The sequence below is a fragment of the Carcharhinus amblyrhynchos genome, chromosome 4, assembly GCF_965287045.1.
Source record: "Carcharhinus amblyrhynchos chromosome 4, sCarAmb.v2.hapA, whole genome shotgun sequence".
In the NCBI taxonomy this organism is placed as follows: Eukaryota; Metazoa; Chordata; class Chondrichthyes; order Carcharhiniformes; family Carcharhinidae; genus Carcharhinus; species Carcharhinus amblyrhynchos.
The window spans coordinates 130973294-130997248 of NC_137327.1; the positions used below are offsets into that span (position 1 = coordinate 130973294).

At 45.9% G+C, this 23955-nt stretch overlaps 1 protein-coding gene across 1 annotated transcript in view; it reads left to right on the forward strand.

The window, feature by feature from the left end:
- The first annotated feature begins 6324 nt into the window (after positions 1-6324).
- Positions 6325-23955, forward strand: part of eda2r (ectodysplasin A2 receptor) — a 49585-nt gene continuing 31954 nt past the window's right edge. Inside the window, exons 1-3 of the mRNA XM_080188037.1 lie at positions 6325-6544; positions 19349-19435; positions 22108-22218. Of these exons, the coding sequence (XP_080044163.1) occupies positions 6512-6544; positions 19349-19435; positions 22108-22218 (231 nt within the window). The 5' untranslated portion in view covers positions 6325-6511. The remainder of the gene's footprint in view (positions 6545-19348; positions 19436-22107; positions 22219-23955) is intronic.

Genomic DNA, 23955 nt, shown 5'->3' on the forward strand with positions numbered 1-23955 from the left:
CAGATCAGGAACCCTCCAGTTTTCACGCTAGCTGGACACATAGAATTTTTGTTATAAAATTGCCACCTCATGCCTTTGTTTTCACTGGTTGGTGAGTATGGAATTCTCATCGTGAGAAGCTTGAGGATATTTTTTTCAGGCAGAACGTTATTAGGGCCTGGATGACCATCAGTTGTTTGTCGCACACCCAGCTCTAAACTAGTGACCAGAATGAGGCCGAATACCTGACGGAGTGCATTTGATTTGATTCATTATTGTCACATGTATTGGGATACAGTGAAAAGTATTGTTTCTTGCGCACAATACAGACAAAACATACCCTTCATAGAGTACAAAGGGAAGGAGAGAATGCAGAATATAGTGCTGCGGTTTACAGGTAGGGTGAAGAGAAAGACAGAGCCATTCAAAGGTCTGACAGCAGCAGGGAAAAAGCTGTTCTTGAGTCGGTTGGTACGTGACCTCAGACTTTTGTATCTTATCCCAAGGTGGAAGAGAGTATGTCAGGGGTGCATTGGGTCCTTGATTATGCTGGCTGCTTTTCCGAGGCAACGGGAAGTGTAGATGGAGTCAAAGGATGGGAGGCTGGTTTGCGTGATGGACTGGGCTACGCTCATGACCCTTTGTATTTCTTAACAGGTATAACTGAACAGTACTGCCTGTTTTCCATTTTTACCAAGTCTAATTTATACCATGGAGTGTGTTAGCATGATAGATTTTGAAGTAATGCTGCATTAAGATATCTGGTTTTTGTTGGAACAGTGTAGCGAGACCCACACTTATAATTAGATTTGGGAGTGTTTGATCAGGCACTGAGATAGGTGTATTACTCTCAGCTTCTGAACCAGGAGTGATCGACGGTTGGAACTGTGAGAAAAGAGGAAGCCTTCATTTCCTCGGCTCCAACATCTCTCATCTCAAGAAGGAGAAATAAAATCAAACTGGGGAACTGGGCAGAAACTGAACCTAACTCCTTCCAAACTGAACCCTTCCATCCGCTGGGGAAATTTTCTTCCATTAACGCTGTGGGCTGGACCAGGTCGCAGTGGTTCAAATATTCCTACAGGTTTATTTGGTAGCAAATGCCACTTGCTTTCGGAGTGCTTGTTGCTCCTTCATCAGGTGAATGGGAGATCTTTTCACAAACAGAGCATATAAAGACACAAACTCAATTTACAGAATAATGATTGAAATGCGAGTCTCTACAGCTGATCAAGCCTTAAGGGTACAGACAATGTAAGTGGACAGAGCCTGGAGCACAGGTTAATGAGATATGTGTGGTCTCCAGATAGGACAGTTAGTGAGATTTTGCAAGTCCAGGCAAGTCATGGGGGTTACAGATAATGTGACATGAACCCAAGATCCCGGTTAAGGGATCTTAGTGCTGTTTGCTACCAAATAAACCTGTTGAACTTTAACCTGGTGTTGTAAGACTGTGTTTACCCCAGTCCAACGCCGGCATCTCCACATCAAATATTCCTTACAGGTGAGATTGCAAAATGTTGCCACGGAACTTCAAACGTTTGTACGCTAGCCTAAGAGAAAGCAAATAGGAGTAGGTAGGAACTCAGAAGAAAGAAATATTTCTCATTACTTGACAAAGTGTTGAAGATCTCCATATATCAAATCGGTACACAAAGGGTGAGGCTAGGCAGCCTAACTTTAGTCTGTGACATTCACGTAAACATTGAGTGCCAAAGCGACTGATGTCAGATTTGCCGAGTCAAATCTGTGAGGCCAAGTCTGGAGAACTCAGTAAATTCTTCGTCTCAGTACAGTATGTACAGATGCGCGGTGAATGTCAAATAGTTTGGATGTCTGCCTTGTGTGTGTACAAACTGTATCTCAGAATTTTACATACAAGACTTGAGGCTACAAAGAAAAAAGAATCCAGCATCAGTTATTTCATAAATCTGATTTCCTGTCTGTACAATCGGATAGTGCTGATTTGTACATTGATATGTTGCCATGGACTCAAAAGATTGATGTGATGTGACACACACGATAAAGAGGACCAGCATGTTGACTACACAGGATTCCAGGTCAGGTTTCGAATCAATCCATGCTGGGGCTGTGAATCTTCTGCTGAAGGAGAAGTTGTTTCATTACTATTTTCTGATTTGATTTGATTTATTATTGTCATATGTATCAGAATACAGTGAAAAGTATTGTATCTTGCGCACTATACAGACAAAGCATACCGGTCATAGACAAGAAAAGAACAGGGTGCAGAATGTCGTGTTACAGTCACAGCTAGGGTGTAGAGAAAGATCAACTTAATGCAGAGTAGGTCCATTCAAAAGTCTGACAGCAGCAGGGAAGAAGCTGTTCTTGAGTCGGTTGGTACGTGACCTCAGACTTTTGTATCTTTTTCCTGATGGAAGAAGGTGGAAGAAAGAATGTCTGGGGTGTGTGGGGTCCTTAATTATGCTGGCTGCTTTCCTGAGATAGCAGGAAGTGTAGACAGGGTCAATGGAGGGGAGATTGGTTTGCGTGATGGATTGGGCTACATTCTCGACCTTGTGTAGTTTCTTGTGGTCTTGGACAGAGCAGGAGCCCATACCAAGCTGTGATACTATCAGAAAGGATGCTTTCTATGGTGCGTCTGCAAAAGTTGGTGAGGGTCATAGGTAAAGACACAGGGGCTGGAATTTTCTTCAAAGATTTCAAAGTCAGAAAACAGGATCGTTCCATGCTGGTATTTTCGGTGAGCTTGGCACTGCAACCCTCCAGCACTCTTGTCAGTTTTTTGACAGCTGGGGGTTTTGCTCCAGTACAGGGAGTTGGGGGTTGGTGAGGGAGTTGGGGGGGGAGGGGTGGAAGACAGCAGAGCATAAATATGCCAGCGAAGCCAGCTTCAGAGCAGTTGGGTGCTATTACACAGGGCACCATGACCTGCCATTAAATTGGCAGACATCTCCCCCACTCCCCACCATTTATAATCATGGAGTCAAAGAGATTTACAGCTTGGAAACAAGCCCTTGGCTCAACTTGTCCATGCTGCCCAGTTTTTAGCACTAAGCTAGTCCCAGATGCCCGCATTTGTCCCATACCCCTCTATACCCATTTTACCCATGTAACTGTCTAAATGCTTTTTAAAAGACAAAATTGTACCTGCCTCTACTACTACCTCTGGCAGTTTGTTCCAGACACTCACCACCCTCTGTGTGAAAGAATTGCCCCTCTGGACCCTTCTGTATCTCTCCCCTCTCACCTTAAACCTATGCCCTCTGGTTTTAGACTCCCCTATCTTTGGGAAAAGATGTTGACGATCTGCCTTGTCTTTGGCCCTCACTATTTTATAGATTGCTGTAAGGTCACCCCTCAGCCTCCTACACTTCAGGGAAAAAAGTCACCAAAATGTTAATTGGCAGTATTGTTATCCCCACACCAATGTGGGCCACCGACATTGGGACATCAGAGCCTTTCCAGTGAGTACCCTGGCAGAGCACCAACGTGCCCCTCCCACCCACCCCAGTCGTGACCCCCCTCTGGACCCAAACCCTGCATGATCGCAAGTCTCCCCTCCCCCACCTTCCCCCCACCCCCATCCCAGCGGGGCACGAGTTGAATTTTTGGCCTCTCACGCCATCTTCCTGAATCACCACACTACTTTGATGGACATGGTGAGCTGGTAAGGTCCTGCCCATGGTCACTTATTCTACCTGTTGATAAGGTGAAGGTGCAGTTTCTCAATTTCCGATCATGAAATAACAATATGGAAATGAAATGCAAGGAATAGGAAACCAAAGAGAGGGACAAAGAAGGAGGAAGTTGGAGAGAAAGTTTAAAAGCACCTGCGAGGTTGCCAGAACAACCTAGAGCTGAATATTTCTGTGAGTGATTGTTATAATGTGGCAAGTGATAACTGCCCAAATCCAAAGGGAAACCTGAACAAGCTATCGCAACAATTGGCAATTTGTATTTTTTTATGAGGAGGTGTGTGTTCTGAAGTCCAAACAATTACAAAGCCACTTTTGAAGATTTTAAATGTTAAATTGAAATATTTATTAACAGAAAATGAAAACTTAAACACATGAGATCACATTTAAACAATTAAAGGTGATTCTACAAATATTTCCCAAAAACTTTCTGCCTAGTTAAGCTGGAGCTAAACACACTTTTCCAGACAATTGTTCATGTAAATATTTACCCTATAAAATTCCCAGCAGGATTTTTTCTGATTAACTCAGGGATGTGAGCACCGCTGGCTGATCCAGCATCTATTGCCCATTCCTTACAGCCCTTGAACTGAGTGGCTTTCTAGGCCATTTCAGGGGGCATTTAGGAGTCAACCACATTGCTGTGGCTCTGGGGTCACATGTAGCCCAGACCAGATAAGGATGACAGATCTCTTTCCGTAAAGGACATTAGTGAGCCAGATAGGTTTTTACAACAATCAACAATGGTTTCATGGTCATCAGTAGATTTTTAATTCCAGATTTTTATTGAATTTGAGTTTCGCCATCTACTGTGGTGAGGTTTGAACCCTGGTCCCCAGGGCATTAGCCTAGGTCTTTGGATTATTAGTCCACTGGTGTTGCCACTTTGCCATCACCTCCCTTTCACCATTCAGGATCACATTCACTGTTGCTATGCAAGAAACATTTCTCAGGGCTTCTCTCTCTCCCTTGATAATAGGAATCTAAGACTAGTATCAAAACCTTCCTGATAAAACAATTCTCTCTGTAAGGTTGACAAGGACACATTTTGTTTCTTCTTTAGCTTTCTCTAAGGACAGCACATTCTTCAGAATGGCATGGCCACTTCTATCTGGACAGCTATCCTATCTCCCTTTAACTATGTTTTTTTTTATCTCTTTCATGTTTAAATCTATTGTTGTCAAATTTCTTTGGAAATTCCGAGAATACAAAAATCTTTCATGTTATTCTTATGATGACCGCTTTTGGGTAAAAGTCAACTTAATATTTTGCGTTACTCATTTATGATTTTTGCCAGTTGTAAAGTTTCCTTTTGAAATGCAATAGCTAAACTTCAATTCACCCCCTTATCTTCTCATGCAAATCTCCAATCGTGCTGCTTACTGGGCTGCGATTCTCCCTTAAAGCATTCCTGCCTGAGAGGCCAACAAGCATAGCACTGAGTGGGTCAAAGTGCATGTGCTGATCTGTCAATGCCAAAATTGGTGCATGCGCAATGACCCCGCAATGCCACCTCCCAATCGCTGGCCACGATCCCCCCATCACTGGTCTACCGACCACCCCCATTCCCCCTCCCACCCCCTGATCGCTGGCTTGGCTTTCCTGACCTCTCCGGGCCAGCGCTGATTTGCTCCCCAGCCCGCCCTGATCTCTCTGACCCTTCCCCCCTCCCCCACCCCCCTGCCCTCACCAGCCAGCCCCAATCTCCCGATATCCTCCCTGACAATCCCGCATGGCCCTCCCCCATCAGCAGTCCTGATCGCCCCCCTCAGGCTGTCCCCTGCCCCCCAAATCAGCAACCCCAACCGCGCCCCCCCCCTCCCCGGCAGCAGAGAAGCCCTCTTACCCAGATGGCCTGCTCCGATCTCCTCTTGCCTCCTTCTGCCTGTGATGCCTGAGAGTGAATGTGGGGACCCTCCCCTCACTTCAACCAATTGGCTGCCCCAGCGTGCCCTTCCCCCACAATAGGCCCCACCCCTCTGGCCCCACCTTCTTGGCACTACCCAATGCCCAGTGGGCAGTGCCAAGGTGTCCATTGGACATTACTTGTTTGCCCATTGAGCAGTATTGGATGCCAGGCTGGCACTGCCCAAGGGGCATTCCCCTTAGCCCTAATTCCCTGGGGAGGCCTCAGGGGACTCACTTCTCTCCAGCGAAGCCAGTCACCTCTTCTCTGTTAGTGGGGAGCAGCTGTAAATCCTGCCGGAGGGAACCATTCTTGGCGGGGGTGTGAGGAAGGGGAGACGCTAGTGGGCACGGAGACTTCACTCTTGGGGTCAATAATGACATGGAAAGGTTCATTTCCATATTGTGATCAGCTCTGCGCCGATTTCCAGCATGGATCTGTTTATGTCAGGAATTGTGGGCTAAGAGGCTCGCAGAGGGCTTGGCGCTCACATGGAAGGCCGCAAGATGGCCTCCATTGATGTCTCTCCACCCAGAGCAGTGCACCAGTCTGGGAGAATCCACCTCCGGTGTCCCATTCAGCTTTGCTCATCCCCGTTTCAAGATGATCCTTCTAACATCTGCCCATTTGTGATGTTTTTAACCCTGTAGTCCAACTACCTTTAGGTTAATTAAATCCCCATCTCCCCACGCACACATTCATAGACCTGTTTCACCGTATACTGCAAGGATATTAGTAAAATACGATATTGCTTGATTGTGTTGCTGCCATGTACGTTTGATTGAAATGGTGTGCTTTTTCACAAAAATAGGTTTATAAAACGTTTAGAAGAATCTGACCTGAGTATTTGAAATCTTCATTTGATAACACTGCTTCCGTATGTTTTCCGAGCCTTAGGCAACGAGGTAAAGTAGTGGGAGACCAGCAGGAGAAGAACTGCGTCAAAATGAGTGTGAGTCAAAGCGAGAAGAAAACAAGGGTGAGTAAGATTAAGAGAAAGAGAAATTCTGTGCAAGGGAAGGCAGAAGGAGTGAGGCAGGGAAATGTCGAAAATCTGGCACCTTATCAATGTAACTGGATTTGCACAGTCATTATTGATGACTTTATTTTCATTACGTTTTCACTGGGCTCAGATGCAGAAGTATGAGCTGGAACGTTAACAAGAGTGTGGGTAGTGTGGGAGACACCTTATAATGACAAGGGAAATGTGAGAACATGATCTCACCAGTTCGATGCCATCACTGCTGTACCTATGTGACCTGTTGACCTGGATTGTCAGAACTGTCAGATCATTGTCCATCAATGTTGGTGAGGGCATTGTAAAGGCCCTGCTACAAAGAACATACCAATTCCTCCTTCCGCTTTTATATAAGAGAATTGATCCAAAATATTTTCCTCACTTGTCTATTGCCCCAAACTGTTTCCCTTGCCTGTTTCCGCATCCCCCGCCCCCCCTCAACCCCCCACCAGAACCACCACCACCCCCATTCCTCCTGGCACTTACCTTGAAGCCGCTGCTATGCTCTTGGTGTGCTAACCTCCTCTAATACTCTACATCTGCAGTGCCAAATAGACCGGCAGCAAACTAACAACTAATTTTTCGCTCCGCCGGCTTTTATTTCCCATTGCCTTTGAAAATATTGCTGAGATTTTAACTTCAAGCAAAGTTGGAGCCCCAGTTAGACTGAGAAAATAAGTCTCAAAGAATAAAGAACAAAGAAAAGTACAGCCAAGGAACAGGCCCTTGGGCTTCGTAACAAAACTAAAACAAAAATCTTCTGCCCTTCCTCAGTCCTTTTCCCTCTATTCTCACCCTAGTCATGTACCCATCCAGATAACTCTTAAATGTTGCTCCCTCTACCTCCTCTGACACTGTGTTCCAGGTAGCCACCACTCCCTGTGTGAAAAACATCCCCTGCTCATCTCCCTTAAACTTCTCCTCTCTCACCTTGAACCTGCGTTCCTCTTGTAATTGACACTTGCACCCTGGGAAAAGGCTTCTGCCTATCCATCTTGTCTATGCCTCTCATAATTTTGTAGACATCTGTCAGGTCCCCCCTCAGCCTCCATCTTTTCAAAAAGGTTTGGAACAAACAGCTTGTGAAAGATGGTCAGACCTGGTGAAAAATCAGCTACTGATTCAGAAACAAAGGGAACATCGGAATTAGGAGCAGAAGTCAGCCCTTCGAGCCTGCTCCGCCATTCTATCAGATCATAGCTGATCTCTCCCTAGTCTCAAATGCACCTCCCCACCTGTTCCTCACATCCCCTTTATCCCTTTTTTATTTGAAATATATCTATCTCCTGGAAACCATTCAATGATTCAGAGTCCACCGCGCTGTGGGGCAGCGAGTTCCACAAATTCACCACCCACAGAGTCACAGAATCCTACAGTGCAGAAGGAGGCCATTCTGCCCATCGGGTATGCACCGACCAGAATCCCCCCATTCCCCCATAACTCCTTGCATTTACTCTAGCTAGTCCCCCTATCACTACGGGGCAACTTAGCATGGCCAATCCACCTAACCTGCACATCTTTGGACTGTGGGAAGCAACCAGAGCGCCTGGAGGAGTCCCACGCAGACATGGGGAGAATGTGCAAACTCCACATGGACAGTGACGTAAGCCAGAAACAGAGAATGGGCATTAAAGGCAGTCCAGAGATGGTCTACCTGAAAGGGCCACTGTAAGCTCATTTCTATTGGCTCTGCCAGTGTTTGACACAAGCAGTTGTACGTATATTACTGCCCACTGAATGTGCCGAAACTGGCACAGCAGCCTGCCAACTGCCTGCACATGCCCTGAACTGTGAGTTCAGATAAAACTGAATACGTACGGTAAGATTGAAGTTTCCCATACGCAGTAGACCGGATTCATTGATTTTCAGGCCTGAATTCCTCTTGCTGCTATTTGGAAGCACCAAGAAGCATAAAATTCATGGGAGTAGGAAACGTAACAGTTCCTGACGGAGCTGTTGCCATCTTTGCAATGGCCAACATCTGTCATGGCTTCCATGGAGAATTAGAGGTGCAGCACAGAGGCACAGCAGTTAGCACTGCTGCCTCACAGCGCCAGGGAGTTGGGTTCACTTCCTGGCTTGGGTCACCATCTGTGCAGAACCTGCATGTTCTCTCCGTACCTGCGTGGGTTTCTTCCAAGTGCTCCGGTTCTCTCCCACAGTCCGAAAGATGCGCTGGTTAGGTGCATTGGCTGTGCTAAATTCTCCTTTGGTGTATCTGAACAGGCGCTGGAGTATGGCAACCAGGGGATTTTCACAGTAACTTCATTGCAGTGTTACTTTAAGCCTATTTCTGACACTAATAAATAAATAAACAAATAAAATAATAAATAAATAGAGGGGTGAGTTTATGATGGGTGGGTAATGTCAGACCTTCTGCTCACAATGACACAGATCCTTGGTATAAAAGCCTGTGATTAGGTTCTTTGAAGCAACCCCATAGCTTGCAATATAACGTTTGGTTATAATAAAATGATAGAAACTTATTCGAAACCACCATTGCGCATTTCACATGGTACCCATAAAAAGCCAAACAGAGAAAACTTTCAATCCATCAGTTTAAGCTGATTGCAAAACCAGATCTCAGGAGGGGAGGTTAATGTGTAACCCATTCTACCTCTTGGTCACATTATTTCTTCATTCTTTGGCAAATTTTCAGATTTGCTTTGCTTCGAGACTCTGAAACGCGTTCAGAGGACAATTGACAGCAAACTGGCTTAGTATTTTACCAGAAATAGACTGAGAACAACTAAGCAGTCCATAGGGAAAATTTGTTCAAGATTTGGACTTTGGGTTTGAGAGGCTGAAGAAGTATTTTCACGTTAACAGCAACCCATGCTCCAGCAATATACCAAGGCTCTCAGGAGTAATATTAAAGAATAATTTTACCTCAGCTTTGTGATAAACAATTTAAAGCACATTAACTTCTGTGAGCACGTAATGTTATAATTATGTTTATTTATTAGCGTCACAAGTAGGCTTACATTAACACTGCAATGAAGTTACTGTGAAAATCCCTTGTAGGAACAAAAGTAGGCTCCTCCCCTTTTATCTTACCTTCTCCACCTTCCCCGCTCTTTCCCCCCAACAAAACCCACTCCAGGATAAAACTCTGCTGAAGGCCAGAGGCACTCTTGTCTTTTCAGCTTTCCCTTTTCTTCCCAGAAGGCTGAAAGATGATGCCATGATGCAGGATAGAATCATAGAAACCCTACAGTGCAGAAAGAGGGACTCCGACCACAATCCCACCCAGGCCCCACACCCATATCCCTACATATTTACCCACTAATCCCTCTAACCTAAGCATCTCAGGACACTAAGGGGCAATTTTAGTATGGCCAATCAACCTAACCCGCAAATTTGTGGATGTAGCTTGTCATTGTAAATTACCATTCACGGCTATCAGGCTTCTCAATATGCTTTCCAGGGTAAAAAGGAAATGCAGAGTTTTATACTTCTTGTCCACTGTCAACTAAGGTGGGAAGAGTGGCGTGTTGCCCATCAGGTCCACTGCGGTTCTCCTGCCATACTTTTTTGATACTTAATCAGAAAATTCCTGGAGGCAGGTCCCGCGCCGTCATGTTGGTAGGGTAACCTCTACATTTGCCTACCCTTCCAGCAACCTTGGCTTTTAAAAGATTGGGGTATGGAATGCACTGCCTGCTGTGATAGTGGAGTCGGACACTTCAGTAACTTTCAAGCGATTATTGGATAGGCACATGGAGCACACCAGAATGATAGGGAGTGGGATGGCTTGAGCTTGGGTTCCAACATAGCTTGGCACAACATTGAGGGCTGAAGGGCCTGTCCTGTGCTGTACTGTTCTATGTTGCATGGGTATATTGTTTTTTGAAAGGGCAACTCTGTCTAAAAAAAGAGACTCCTCCCCACCATGGGTACCACTGATAGTTCATTCCACACCCTCACAATTCAACTTTCTCCAGCTCTGCATACAAAATCACTTACATATATGCCCTTACGCAACCACTGAAAATATTCTGTTCACAATTGTTTTATAGTTTTAAACTGTTCAATCAAATATCTTCCAAACCTATCATCATGCTTTGGAAGACAGTTGTTCCCTAGTGCATTTGTGCTCCAAAGCACTGCCTCAGCCAATCAGAGTTGACCTGCCATTTTTGAATATAAACAAAAGCTTGTGAGATAATTGTCCCCTACACATTCACCATGGCGAGACATTGATCACGTCAGAGTCTACCTGCCAACCAATCAGCACCCTTTTCTCATGCAGCAGAAACTGCTCCCTTTAGAATTTTGAATTCTTGTGTCTGTCCTGATGAGTGCAAGATGAAAAACTTCAACAGAAAGTCTTTTTCAGCAACATTCAAGAGTGGGGTAGCTTTTTTCCAATATCCTGGCCAATATTTCTCCTTTACGCATCACATTTGTTTCCTTTCTCTCTCTTTCATTCATCTTTTTCCATAGGACATGGGGCCCTCACAATGTTACTTTATCACCCGCACCTCCACTCATGCCAACCATCATTATTTGGTTTGGGGCGTGGAGTGCCAACTTCCCCATTTATCTGGCCTGGGCACTGGCACCAATACAGGGTTGGCTCGCTTGGTACTTTGGCTGTGTTGGCATCACAGACCAACATTTGTATTCCATTTATCAGTGCAGTTAACAAATGTGATGATGACCAGATAGGCCTTGTTAGTGCCATTGATTGAGGGCTAAATATTAGCCAGAACTCTGGGGATCATTCCTCTGTCTTTCATCTAAAGAGTGTCCTGGGCGGCACTAGTGATATTGTCACTGGACTAGTAAGCTAGAGAGCCAGGCTAATGCTCTGGGAACCTGTGTTCGAATCTCACCATGGTTGGTGGTGAAAATTTGAATTCAATCAAGCTCTGCAATTAAAAGTCAAATTGTGACCACAAAAGAATTGTTGGTGGTTGTAAAAACCCATCTGGTTCACTCATGTCCTTAAGGATGAAAAGCTTCAATAGATAGTTTTTTTCAGCAACACTCAAGAGCCATCTTTACCTGGTCTGGCCCACAGAGTCAGAGCAATGTGATAGATGCTTAAAGGGCCTGGCAAACCACTTAATTCAAGGGCAATTAGGGATGGGCAGTAATTGCTAGCCCGACCAGTGACACCCACATCCCATGAATGAATAAAACAAATGTTTCACATCCAGCAGATGGGATTTTAATGTCTCATCAAGAAGACTACGGCTGGAATTCTACCACAATGGAAATCTCCGTTCCCTTGAGTTGGGAAGTACCAGTTTCGCTTGAGCGAGGCTGTAAAATCCCGCCCAACATGTCCAACAGTGCTCCCCCGGGATGAAACTGCAGTGTTAAACTTGGTGCAGCTTGAACCAGGAACCTAGTGATCCAGGGGTTAAAGTTTTTATTTTAAAAAATGTTATTCCTTTCTTAAATTTACAAAGCCAATGCACAGAATGGACAGAGCAAGCTCTTTATCCATCTCCCTGCCTACTTCAAAAATAATTTAAAATTCAAACTGAATCCAAATCATTGCCCCCACAAGAGAGACATACTTTCTTTCATGGAGTCTCCACAGTACAGAAGGAAGCCATTCAGCCCATCAATTCTGTACCAATTCTCTGAAAGAGTATCTTACCCAGGCCCACCCACTGTGCCCTATCCAGGTAATCTAATGCATTTAACTTGGTTAATCCACCTAAGCTACATATCTTTGGACACTAAGGGGTAAGTTACCATTGCCAATCCACCTATCTTACATGTTTTTGGAGTGTGGGAGGAAACCTAAGCATCCGGAGACAACCCAAACAGACATGGGGAGAATGTGCAAACTCCATCCAGACATTCACTCAAGCCAAGAATTGAACCTGGATCCCTGGCGCTGTGAGGCAGCAGTGCTAACTACTGTGCCACCCTCCACTGTGCTACTATGTTGCCCTACAAGATACAAGATCCAAGCTGACAAGAAAAAGCATTGCACCTTAATTTGGGCTTGAATTGATGCTTGATCTTAGCCAAAAAGCCAAGAATTAATATGGTTCAGAGGTAATAGTGCTACACACTGAATCACACTTAATGCTCATGGTACTGGTGTAAAAACAAAATGCTGTGCGTGGATGCTGGAATCTGAAACAAAAACAGTAAATACTGGAAATTCTCTACAGGTCTGACAGCTTCTGTGGAGAGAGAATAGAGACAACGTTTCAAGTCTGGATGAAGAAGGCAAACGGCATGTTAGCCTTCATTGCGAGAGGTTTCGAGTACAGAAGCAGAGTTGTGTTGTTGCAATTATGATGTGGAGATGCCAGCGTTGGACTGGGGTAAACACAGTAAGAAGTCTCACAACACCAGGTTAAAGTCCAACAAGTTTATTTGATAGTAACCCCACTGGCTTTCAGAGTCTGCCCCTTCATCAGGTGAGTGGAGAGGCCTGAACTCTCTGACGAAGTGGCAAATGCCGAAAGCCAGTGGGTTCACTATCCAATAAACTTGTTGGACTTTAACCTGGTGTTGTGAGACTTCTTACAGTTGTTGCAATTATACAGGGTCTCGGTGAGGCCACACCTAGAGTAATGTCTGCAGTTTTGGCCTCCTTTTCTGAGGAAGGATGTTCTCGCTCTGGAGGGAGTGCAGTGAAGGTTTACCAGGCTGATTCTGGGGATGGCGGGACTGATTCATGAGGAGAAATTGACTAGATTGTTTTCGCTGGAGTTCAGACAAATGAGGGGGGATCTCATAGAGCCTTATAGAATTCTAACAGGACTGGACAGAGTAGATGCAGGGAGGATGTTCCCGATGGTGGGGGAGTCCAGAACCAGGGGTCACAGTCTGAGGATTCGAGGTAGACCATTTAGGATGGGGGTGAGGAGGCATTTCTTCACCCAAAGAGTGGTGAATCTGTGGAATTCATTACCACAGGAAGTAGTTGATGTCAAAGTATTGAATGTATTCAAGAGGTGGCTGGATATAGCATTTGGGGAACAAAGGTTATGGGGAAAAAGCAGGGTTAGGCTATTGAGTTGGATGATTAGCTATGATCCTGCTGGAAGGGTGGAATGGGCTCCTCCTGCTCCTATTTTCTATGTTTCATCAGAGCTCATGCACTAGTGCCTGGGGTCTTCTCAATCAGTGTAATTAAAACGCGTTATAATCACAGAGACCTTTGTGGGACCTTGGCGTCCTTCAAAAGTGCTGAGCCTGGGGAGAATGCAGGGAATGCAAAGCTTTTCTTCCAGTGACTGGGGTCAGTGCCTGGACCAGACCTGGTACCTTTTGCAGACGGAGGAGGATGGAGGGGAGAGGGGAGGAGGCAGGGTTTCATTCATTCCCTCAGCCGTTGAATTTCGTTCCGATGATGAGAGTGACAATCCGACACACACACACACAAAGGGTTAAAAGGAGGGCTCAGCACCAACCAGCCCGAAGGGGAAGGGGAGGGGGGAGGAGTTGTGCCGCAACAGGAAAGAAATATTAAAAGATCCCCGTGAATCCTGTCTCCAAACATTGCAGGGAAGTGAATGAAATCCAGGTTTAAGATTTGATGACTGCAGTATTCAGCATGCTCCGTGTGTGAACTGGTAAAAGGTAAAGAGAGAGAGAGAAATCAGGAGTTAATTCACAGCTTTGGATCGAAGGATATTCTCATTCGTATAGCTCCGGGATGTTATCGCAATGTCAAAATCAGTCTAAATATATAATATTGTTAATATTGTTCATTGCTGTAGAGATACCAAAACAACCTTCAACATTCAAAACACTGGGAAGAATCAGATCTGACCAAGGCTTAATTGCAAACCAGTTTAAACATTTCGCAAAAAGTTTTAAAACAGTTTAAATCAATGTTTGGACTTGTGGAGGTTTATTGGGTGGCACCAGACATGAATGATACACGGCAATGACCCCACCAAATATTTGGACTTGTTCAAAGTAACGCGGCTTTCCATTGTAACTTGTAATTTCTAAAGCAGTGACTGGCTGTTTGCACTCGGGTGGTCGGTGGGAGTAAACGGGAGGTCGTGGTTTAATTCTGCCCATTTGTTTTTTTGTCTCTATAACTCCAGCAGAGTGTGGAAGTGAACATGTCAGGGCATGTACAGGGGAAGAAGGCAAAAGCTCTGCTCAGTCTCGCTGCTGTTCTTTCCTTATCTGAAGGGGGCTCCAGTATTCGAGATAAGAAAGCCCGTTGATCCGCACTGTTTGATGGTCTGATAGTGCAGGAGATTTCAATTTCCTAGCACTGGAACAAGGTGGAGGACAGGATTTCTCACAGGATGTCACTGGTTTGCAGAATTACTAGCTCACTCAGTGTATATGGTGAATGCTGAGTGATTTTCTTTCCAAGACACGGTGGTTAGCACTGCCGCCGCACAGCGCCAGGGAGCTGGGTTCGATTCCTGGCTTGGGTCACTGTCTGTGTGGAGTTTGCACGTTCTCCCCGTGTCTGCGTGGGTTTCCTCCGGATAGTCCAGTTTCCTCCCACACTCCAAAGGTGAGCAATGTTAGGTTGATTGGCCACGCTACATTGCCCCTTAGTGTCAGGGGGATTAACAGGGTGAGGCTGTGGGGGATAGGGTGGGATTGTGGTTGGTACCAATGGGCTGAATGGCCTCCTTCTGTACTGAAGTGCTTCTATAACTCTACGACTGGAATGCAGCAGTAAACACCCTGCTGTTGTTTTAACCTCTCGCCTCACTCTATTCTGGTCAGGTGAATCGGGTTAAAATTTGAGTTGCATCACAGAGGGACGAGAATTCTTTTTTAAATTCATTTACAAGATGTGGGAAAATTGTTTTAAAAAATGCTTCACCATGCCTACTCTGAAATTACAGTCTGACCACATCCACTTGGACAAAGCCAAGAAAAGCATGACTCATAAATGAAACACTGTACCTTGTTGTAAAAGTTGTGTAATAAAACAAATCATTTGATGTAAGTTCAAATGGTTTTCCAACAAGATGCGCAAGGTTTAAATTCTATCTTAGACTTTATTTTGGCTTCATTTCTAAAAATAACCAGGATGATACCAGCGATGCAAAACAAATTCTTAAGCTCAAAACATTTAGACTGTTTCGCTGAGAGCAGAAAAGGCCATGAGGTTTCATACAGGTTTTTAAAATGTGGAGGGTTTATATTCAGGTAACTGTGGAATGCCTGCTTCTTTTGAGAGTCAAGTGATGAGAGATGATAAATTCGACCTGTCTTCACGTGAGGGGATGGTTGAGGAGGAATTTCTTCCCAGCAGCAGGTTGTTGAGGTGCAGAAGCCTGTGGTACAGGGATTGGCTCTTGAGAGAAAATCAGATAAATATTTGGAGCAAAGGAACAAAAAGAAGATTGAGAATCAAGCAGGAAGTGGGATGAGCTGAGGATTATTTGAGCGATAAGCTGGCATGAACTTGCTGGCAGCTATTGACTGGCTTCCTGTGCTGAATCATAGAATCCCGACAGTGCGGATGAAGGCCGTTTGGCCCATCGAGTTTGCACCAAGCACAGTCTCACTCAGGCCCTATTCCCATAACCCCACATATTTACCCTGCTAATCCCCCTGACACTAGGATTAATTTAGTATGGCCAATCCGCCTAAGATGCACATCTTTGGATTGTGGGAGCAAACTGGAGTACAAAGAACAACACAGCACAGGAAACAGGCCCTTCGGCCCCACGGGCCCACACCACCCATTTTAACACTCAATGAATGCTTCATTCCAATCCTTCCTCTACCTACGACTTTTGTCTACATCTCATGGACTCCACAATAAAGGTGTGCAAATTTAGGGAATTATATGTGCCAGAGGAAACCCGTGCAGACATGGGGAGAATGTGCAAACTCCACGCAGACAGTCACCTGAGCCCGTAATTGAACTCAGCTCTCTGGGCCTGTGAGCCAGCAGTGCTAACCACTGTACCACAGAATCCTGTGGTTCCCAAAAGCTTGTAATCTTCAAACTCTACATCGTGGGGTTTAAGTAAATGTTTTTTTTTGAGGCAAGCATGTTTTGAAAACATCCCTAAAAAAGAGCAATCGGTAATAAGTTAAGAACTAAATACACAGAATGTGGGAGTTGAGGGATAATTTTAGTTGAGGAGTTGCCAGTGCTTTTGTCAACCGACTTGTGTTGTAAGTGGCTACATCTGCACTGAATTTGCTGGAGCTGGTAGATATGTTTTTTATATAGATGTGGTCTATCAGTTTGGAACATTTACTTAAGCTTTCCTCTTGCTTTTGCAGACTTAGTTTTCATCTGTAAATGCCACAGTGATGAACTTCACTGCATGCTGTCCCTGCCACTTTTTAAGAAAACTAGAACTGTGTTCTGAACAAGTGTTCTGTTGATCATCTAAAATTACAGAGCCACTATTTGTTCGTCTTGCCATTCCTCTTACCTTAAAGATCTTTGCAAAATGTTTCTCCTTGCTATATAGAAAGCAAATCTCACAATGATGAATTTTATGTTCTGTGTTGGTTCTTCAGCCTATGGATTCTGGGTGTGGCACTTGGAGAGAAGGCAGTCATATTCTGGCCTCCACTTAACACTTATTTATGAGACTAGATCTGAGCAGTCATATTCTATCTAACCTGTTTACATGTAGTTCAAATAAATAAAATGGGGAGGCGATGGTGCAGTGCTGTTGTCACTGGATGATGTGACCCAGGGTAATACTCTGGGGACCTGCGTTAGCCAGTACTGGTTTGAATCCCACCAAGGTGGATGGTGAAACTTAAATTTTAAAAGTATCTGGAATTAGAACTTAAGAACGTAATAAGAACGTAAGAAATAGGAGCAGGAGTAGGCCATCTAGCCCTTCGAGCCTGCCCCGCCATTCAATAAGATCATGGCTGATCTGAAGTGGATCAGTCCCACTTTCCCGCTTTCTCCCCATAACCCTTAATTCCCTTGTCTATCAGAAACCTATCTACCCGTGACTTAAATATATTTAGCGAGGTAACCTCCACCACTTCAACGGGCAGAGAATTCCAGAGATTCACCACCCTTTGAGTGAAGAAGTCCTTCCTCAACTCTGATCTAAACTGCCCCCTCCCCCCTTATCTTGAGGCTGTGCCCTCTAGTCCTGCTATCCTTTCTAAGTGGGAAGAATCTCTCTACCTCTACCCTATCCAATCTAGAATCTAATGATAACCATTGTCAATTGCTGTAAAAGCCCATCTGGCTCGCTAATGCCTTTTTAGAGAAAGAAATCTGCCGTCCTTACCCAGTCTGCCATATATGTGGCTCCAGACCCACAGCAATGTGGTTGACTCTTAAATGCCCAACAAAAATGCCCAACAATGGCCACTCAGTTCAAAGGCAATTAGGAGAACTAATGCTGGTCCAGCCAGTGCCACCCACATCCCAAGGAAGAATAAAAACAATGTTGCTCCCAGGCATGGAGCTCCAACCTCCCCATCCAAGTCATATATTAGCACATCCCATCTGTTATACCCGTCATACTATGGGATCCTCCCATCCTGCTGTGCTGGGAGATTTCAGCCGGGTTGGATTAGAAAGATCTGCACTGGCCATCCGAACTCAAGCATCTACTCGTAGATTTCTGGCGCCGTTCCCCTCTGTGTTGGAAATAGGCGCAGAGCTGCATTTGGCATGCAGAAGGGGATTTCAATGTAATTTCAGTGTGATTAGAGGGCCTGGAACTGAAGTCTCCAGGCCTGCGAGCATCTCCGCCCCACAACAAGAGTGTTTCGCTCCCTACTTTCTGGGATCTATCGGGATGACCTCACTGAGTGAAGGTGGGGCAATCCGGGTTCCCGAGGGGATGGGGGCAGGATATCCACCCTGGGCATTGGCACCCTGGCAGTGCCAATCTGTGCCCCCTGGCACTGGGCATTGGGCAGTGCCAAGGGGGTGGGACCAAAGGGGGTGGGGCAAACAGAGGGTGGGGTCTAAGGGACGATCGGTGGGGGTAGGGAGATCCCACTGCCACTCTGCATAAGGATTGGTGGGGGAAGGAGGGAGGCTGGCAGTAGGGGTGGACTGGGGTTGGGGGGGGGGGCGCGGTCAGCTTTAGGGGAGTTGGGACTGCAGAGGGAGCGTCTGGATTGTGGGGAGGGGGGTGTGGAGATCAGAGCAGGGCTGGGAATGGGCTGGGGGGGGGGCCAGCGATCAGGCCGTGGCGGGGTGGGAGGGGAGTGGAGAGCCGATATTGCAGGGGTTGCGGGATTGGCCAGTGATGGAGCTGGCCAGCAACTGGGAGGCCATCAGTGCGGGTCCACTGTGCATTGCACTGATCTCGGCACTGACAGATCGACACATGCGCAGTGGCTCGCTCAGCATGCTGATTTCAGCTCCTCCAGGGGGAAAGGCCCCACTCCCTAAACTTAATAATATTCACACAGGCGGCCTCTGCAGTCTACAGAGTGTGGGAGGTTCTTCTCCGAACTCCCACTGAAAAAAAAATCAAATTGAATTACTCCAGTTTTCATGCAAATTCAAGAATTTCTGGGGGAGACTTCCGGCCTATATTTTACTGCATGCCTACTCTTATTCTTAACTTTTTTTTTAAGTTAAAGGTTGCAGGTTACACAGGACTGGTAACTTAAGTTTCACTTCTTAAGCAGTCTTGCTTTGCTGGTGCCCACTAGGGAAGATGGCCTCGTGGGGTCAGGAGAGTGCCAAGCTTTTACCTGCCCTATAGTGCTGCGGAAGCTCACTGCGAGAAGGGCTTCACCCTACCTGCATTGTATTCCATTGCCTTGCTGTACATTCGGTGCAGAGAAAAGTTGCATTTCACTAATTGGTAAATGTAAATAAAAGTGTTTGTGTTTGTCTGGCAGGCTGGGCATCCTGGTCAATTCTTGGATATTGGGAAGGAGTGTTTGGAAATGGGACCAAGACTGGAACTCCTTGTACTATTTTCTCTGGTATGTATTCCTCTGCTTCAAGGCATGTTCACGTTCGAGATGGGATGGCATACTGGTCTGGAAAATGAATCATTTAGTTCAGGGACTCAGCGTAAGCCAAGTGCAAAGACCAGGTGCTTTCCCAAATGACATGTTGCAAGAAGCTTTGGAGATCACTGGGTGAGTGGTTGCTAGTTCCCAATTCTCCCATTCCTTCCTACCCAAGGTGAAAATGATTTCCAAGATTGGCCTCATATTCACAACACTCAATACTTGCTTAGATTTAGCATTTCAGATCATCGAACCCCAGATTTATGAGGAAAATCTCCCCAGGAATGATTTGATTTATTATTGTCACATGTATTAGTATACAGTGAAAAGTATTGTTCTTTGCGCACTATACAGACAAAGCATACTGTCCATGCAGAAGGAAAGGAGGGGGTGCAGAATGTAATGTTACAGTCATAGCTAGAATATAGAGAAAGATCAGCTTAGTGCGAAGTAGGTCCATTCAAAAGTCTGATAGCAGCAGGGAAGAAGCTGTTCTTGAGTCAGTTGTTACGTGACCTCAGACTTTTGTATGTTTTTCCTGATGGAAGAAGGTGAAAGAGAGAATGTCTGGGGTGCGTGGGGTCCTTAACTATGCTGGCTGCTTTCCTGAGGCAGAGGGAAGTGTAGACAGAGTCAATGGATGGGAGGTTGGTTTGTGTGATGGACTGGGCTTCGTTCATGATCCTTTATGGTTTCTTGCGGTCTTGGACAAAGCAGGAGCCATAACAAGCTGAGATACAACAGGAAAGAATGCTTTCTATGGTGCATCTGTAAAAGCTGGTGAGAGTCATCATTTGCTGACATGCTACATTTCCTTAGTCTCCTGAGAAGGTAGAGGTGTTGGTGGGTTTTTGCAACTTTTCCTGGCATGCGGGACCAGGACAGGTTGTTGGTGATCTGGACACCTAAAATATCTCAATCATTTCTACTTCGTCCTCGTTGATGTAGACCGGGGCACGTTCTCCACTATGCTTCCTGAAGTCGATGGCTATCTTCTTTGTTTTGTTGACACCGTTTTGTTGATTCTCTATCTCTTTCCTGTACTCCATCTCATCACTGTTTGAGATCTGACCCACAATGGTGGTGTTATCAGCAAACTTGAAAACTTATGTTTTCATTCAGTAACTATAGCTCTGATTTTAACCCCTGCAGTTCTCTTCAGCGAGGAGGGACGATTAAGTAAGCACCTGGATGGCACCTGCTGCCTCCTCAAAGAATTTCTGACCCCCTTCCTGGCCATTTTTAACTCCTGGGTTTTTTGGTACATTTAGACTCCTTGAGGCATGGAGAGAGGGGTCATGTCAATGTTCAAATATGGGTTTCAATTAAATCCTTGGACCCAGACATCAGGTGGGAGGCAGTGGGGGTGAAAGCTAAAAAGGGGCAAGGTAGATAAAAGAACTTGGTCCTCAAATTGGGGTCAGGGCGAGGTGGGCATTGTTAGGGAGTGGGGAGTGCAGACCACCATCCTGGATCAGTCGCTGCACACTGCACTTACGTTTCCAGGCTTCCTTCTCTCCCAGTGGGTTGGACGACACGGTGGCACAATGTTTAGCGCTGCTGCCTCACAGCTCAAGGGACGTGGGTTCAATTCCCAGCTCGGGTCACTATCCGTGTGGAGTCTGCACATTCTCCCCGTGTTTGCGTGGGTTTCTTCCGGGTGCTCCGGTTCCCTCCCAGAGTCCAAAGATGTGCAGGTTAGGTGCATTGGCCTTGCTAAATTGCCCCTTAGTGCCTCGGGATGCGTAGGTTTGAGGGATTAGTGTGATAAGTACGTGGGGATATGAGGATAAGGCCTCGTTGAGATTGTTGTCGGTGCGGACTTGATGGATCGAATGGACCCCTTCTGCCCTGTAGAAATTCTACGATTCATATAAAGGCATGAGCTCTAATTTTGATTAAATGCAATTTCCATAAATGAGAAAATTCCCAAGCTGCTTTTGGCCGCCTTTGTGCATGTTGCCAGCTGTCACCCACTCTGTTGGCAGGCGCAGTTCAGGCAATGTATCGAGCTACGGTCCAAATCGAGATGCCAAGATTTAAATGGTTATGAAAGCTGCCAATGGCATGTGGGGATCGATGTTGCTTCAAAACAATAGATTTATATTGGTGGGGAGGGGGAGTGCGGGATGTAGAAAAGCAGCACGTACAGGTGCCCAGCTGCTATATTGACCAGCCCGCCCACCTCACTGGCGGGGTTAAAATCAGGACGAACGCCGACCTATGAATCATTGTGGAAATATATCTTCCTGGGGCTGTGGGTAAAACACACACAGTGGTTGCTGCTGGGATCCGACTTGTGAAACTTTCTGTGTTGATCCCAGGAGCAGCTGGTCCCTCCGACATGGCTGTGCACTGCTCAGCGCTTTTAATCTGGTGGGATCTCGTGAGTGTGGATCAGATTCCATATCTTGCATCTGAAGCCAGTGTGAGATGTTTTTTGTAATTGCAGCTGTCATCGCTGTCAACGAATCGTCTTATCCTTGTTTGCTTAGCCTCCGCATAAAATCTTAAAACAACATGTAAAATAAATGCAGTAATGATCAGGCTCCTTGTTCCAGCCAGGTGCTGGCTTTGAGCCGAGGACATACCTGTACGTCAGTGTAACACTTGCAATTTACTCTTTCCGACTCCTCCTTTAGCCTCTTGGTGTTTCTCCCAGCGTGAAGGATTGCGGGGCGAGTGAGTTTCGGGACGTTGACGGGAACTGCACATCCTGTAAAGAATGTGGACCGGGAATGGAACTGTCAAAGGTATGAGACTGTCAAAAAGCCAGCCAGTTCACTCAACACGGACACTTCACAATCACTGATACTGCCTGGTGGGGTTTATTGACTTGAGACGAGGGAAGACATGAGAATGTAGCAATTTTGCTTCAGGAGGGTTGCTTCCATAGAAACCCTCCAGTACAGAAAGAGGCCATTCGGCCCATTGAGTCTGCACCGACCACAATCCCACCCAGGCCCAACCCCCATATCCACCCACTAATCCCTCTAACCTATGCATCTCAGGACACTAAGGGGCAATTTTAGCATGGCCAATCAATCTAACCTGCACATCTTTGGACTGTGGGAGAAAACCAGAGTACCCAGAGGAAACTCTCGCAGACACGAGGAGAATGTGCAAACTCCACACAGACAGTGACCCAAGTTGGGAATTGAACCCTGGAGCTGTGAAGCAGCAGTGCTAACCACTGTGCTACTGTCCGCCAAGGAAGATTGGAGGACCTCCGCCTCTTGAATTGTGTTAACAATGTAAAGATTCGTCTTTTGTTTTAAACTGCGTATCAATTTTAATATAATTAATACAATTCCAGGGATTGATACCTGCTGCATGTAGTGAGGACACATGAATATAATGTGATTTTGCCAGCTATAGTAAACGGTGATAGAAAACATTGTCGGAACTCTACCACCTCGCCTGCCCAGAATCAGAGCAGCAAGGGTCCAATAATGGAAACCTCTGATGACCTTGGGCGAGAATTTCCAGTCTCGCCCAAGCGAGGCTGTAAAATCCCGCCCTATATCTCAGTGTGTGCTGTGAGTCAGTGTTATTGTGTTTGAGGTAATCCATTCTCAAGCATTTAAAATTGAAACAGGATAAATAGTGGAAAGTTATATCATTAATCATTGTGTTTACTGCACAATGTACTGACCTCTGAAGGGATACAAACAAAATCCCGATAGCTGGTGGCAAACTGTGAACCTTAACATGAGAAAACATCCACCCTTCATATCTTGCCACTGCCGTACGCTCCATATCCAGTGCATAAGAACATAAGAACATAAGAAATAGGAGCAGGAGTAGGCCATCTAGCCCTTCGAGCCTGCCCCGCCATTCAATAAGATCATGGCTGATCTGTCGCTGCTCAGTTCCACTTTCCCGCTTTCTCCCCATAACCCTTAATCCCCTCTCTTATCAAAAACCCATCAACCCGCGTCTTAAAAATATTTAGCGAGGCAGCCTCCACCACTTCAACGGGCAGAGAATTCCAGAGATTCACCACCCTTTGAGTGAAGAAGTTCCTCCTCAACTCCGTTCTAAACCGCCCCCCTTTTATCTTGAGGCTGTGCCCCCTAGTCCTACTGTCTTTTTTGAGCGGGAAGAGTCTCTCCACCTCTATCCTATCCATCCCATTCATCATCTTATAAGTCTCAATGAGATCTCCCCTCATTCTTCAAAACTCTAATGAGTACAAGCCCAGTTTATTCAGCCTCTCCTCATAGCTCAACCCCCTCAACTCCGGTATCAGCCTAGTAAACCTCCTCTGCACTCCCTCCAAGGCCAAAATATCTTTGCGCAGGTGCGGCGCCCAAAACTGCACACAGTACTCCAGCTGCGGCCTCACCAATGCCCTATACAGCCGCAGCAAGACCTCCCTACTTTTATATTCAATCCCCCTCGCTATGAAGGCCAGCATCCCATTCGCCTTCCTGACCACCTGCTGCACCTGCAGGCTGGGTTTTTGCGACTCATGCACAAGGACCCCG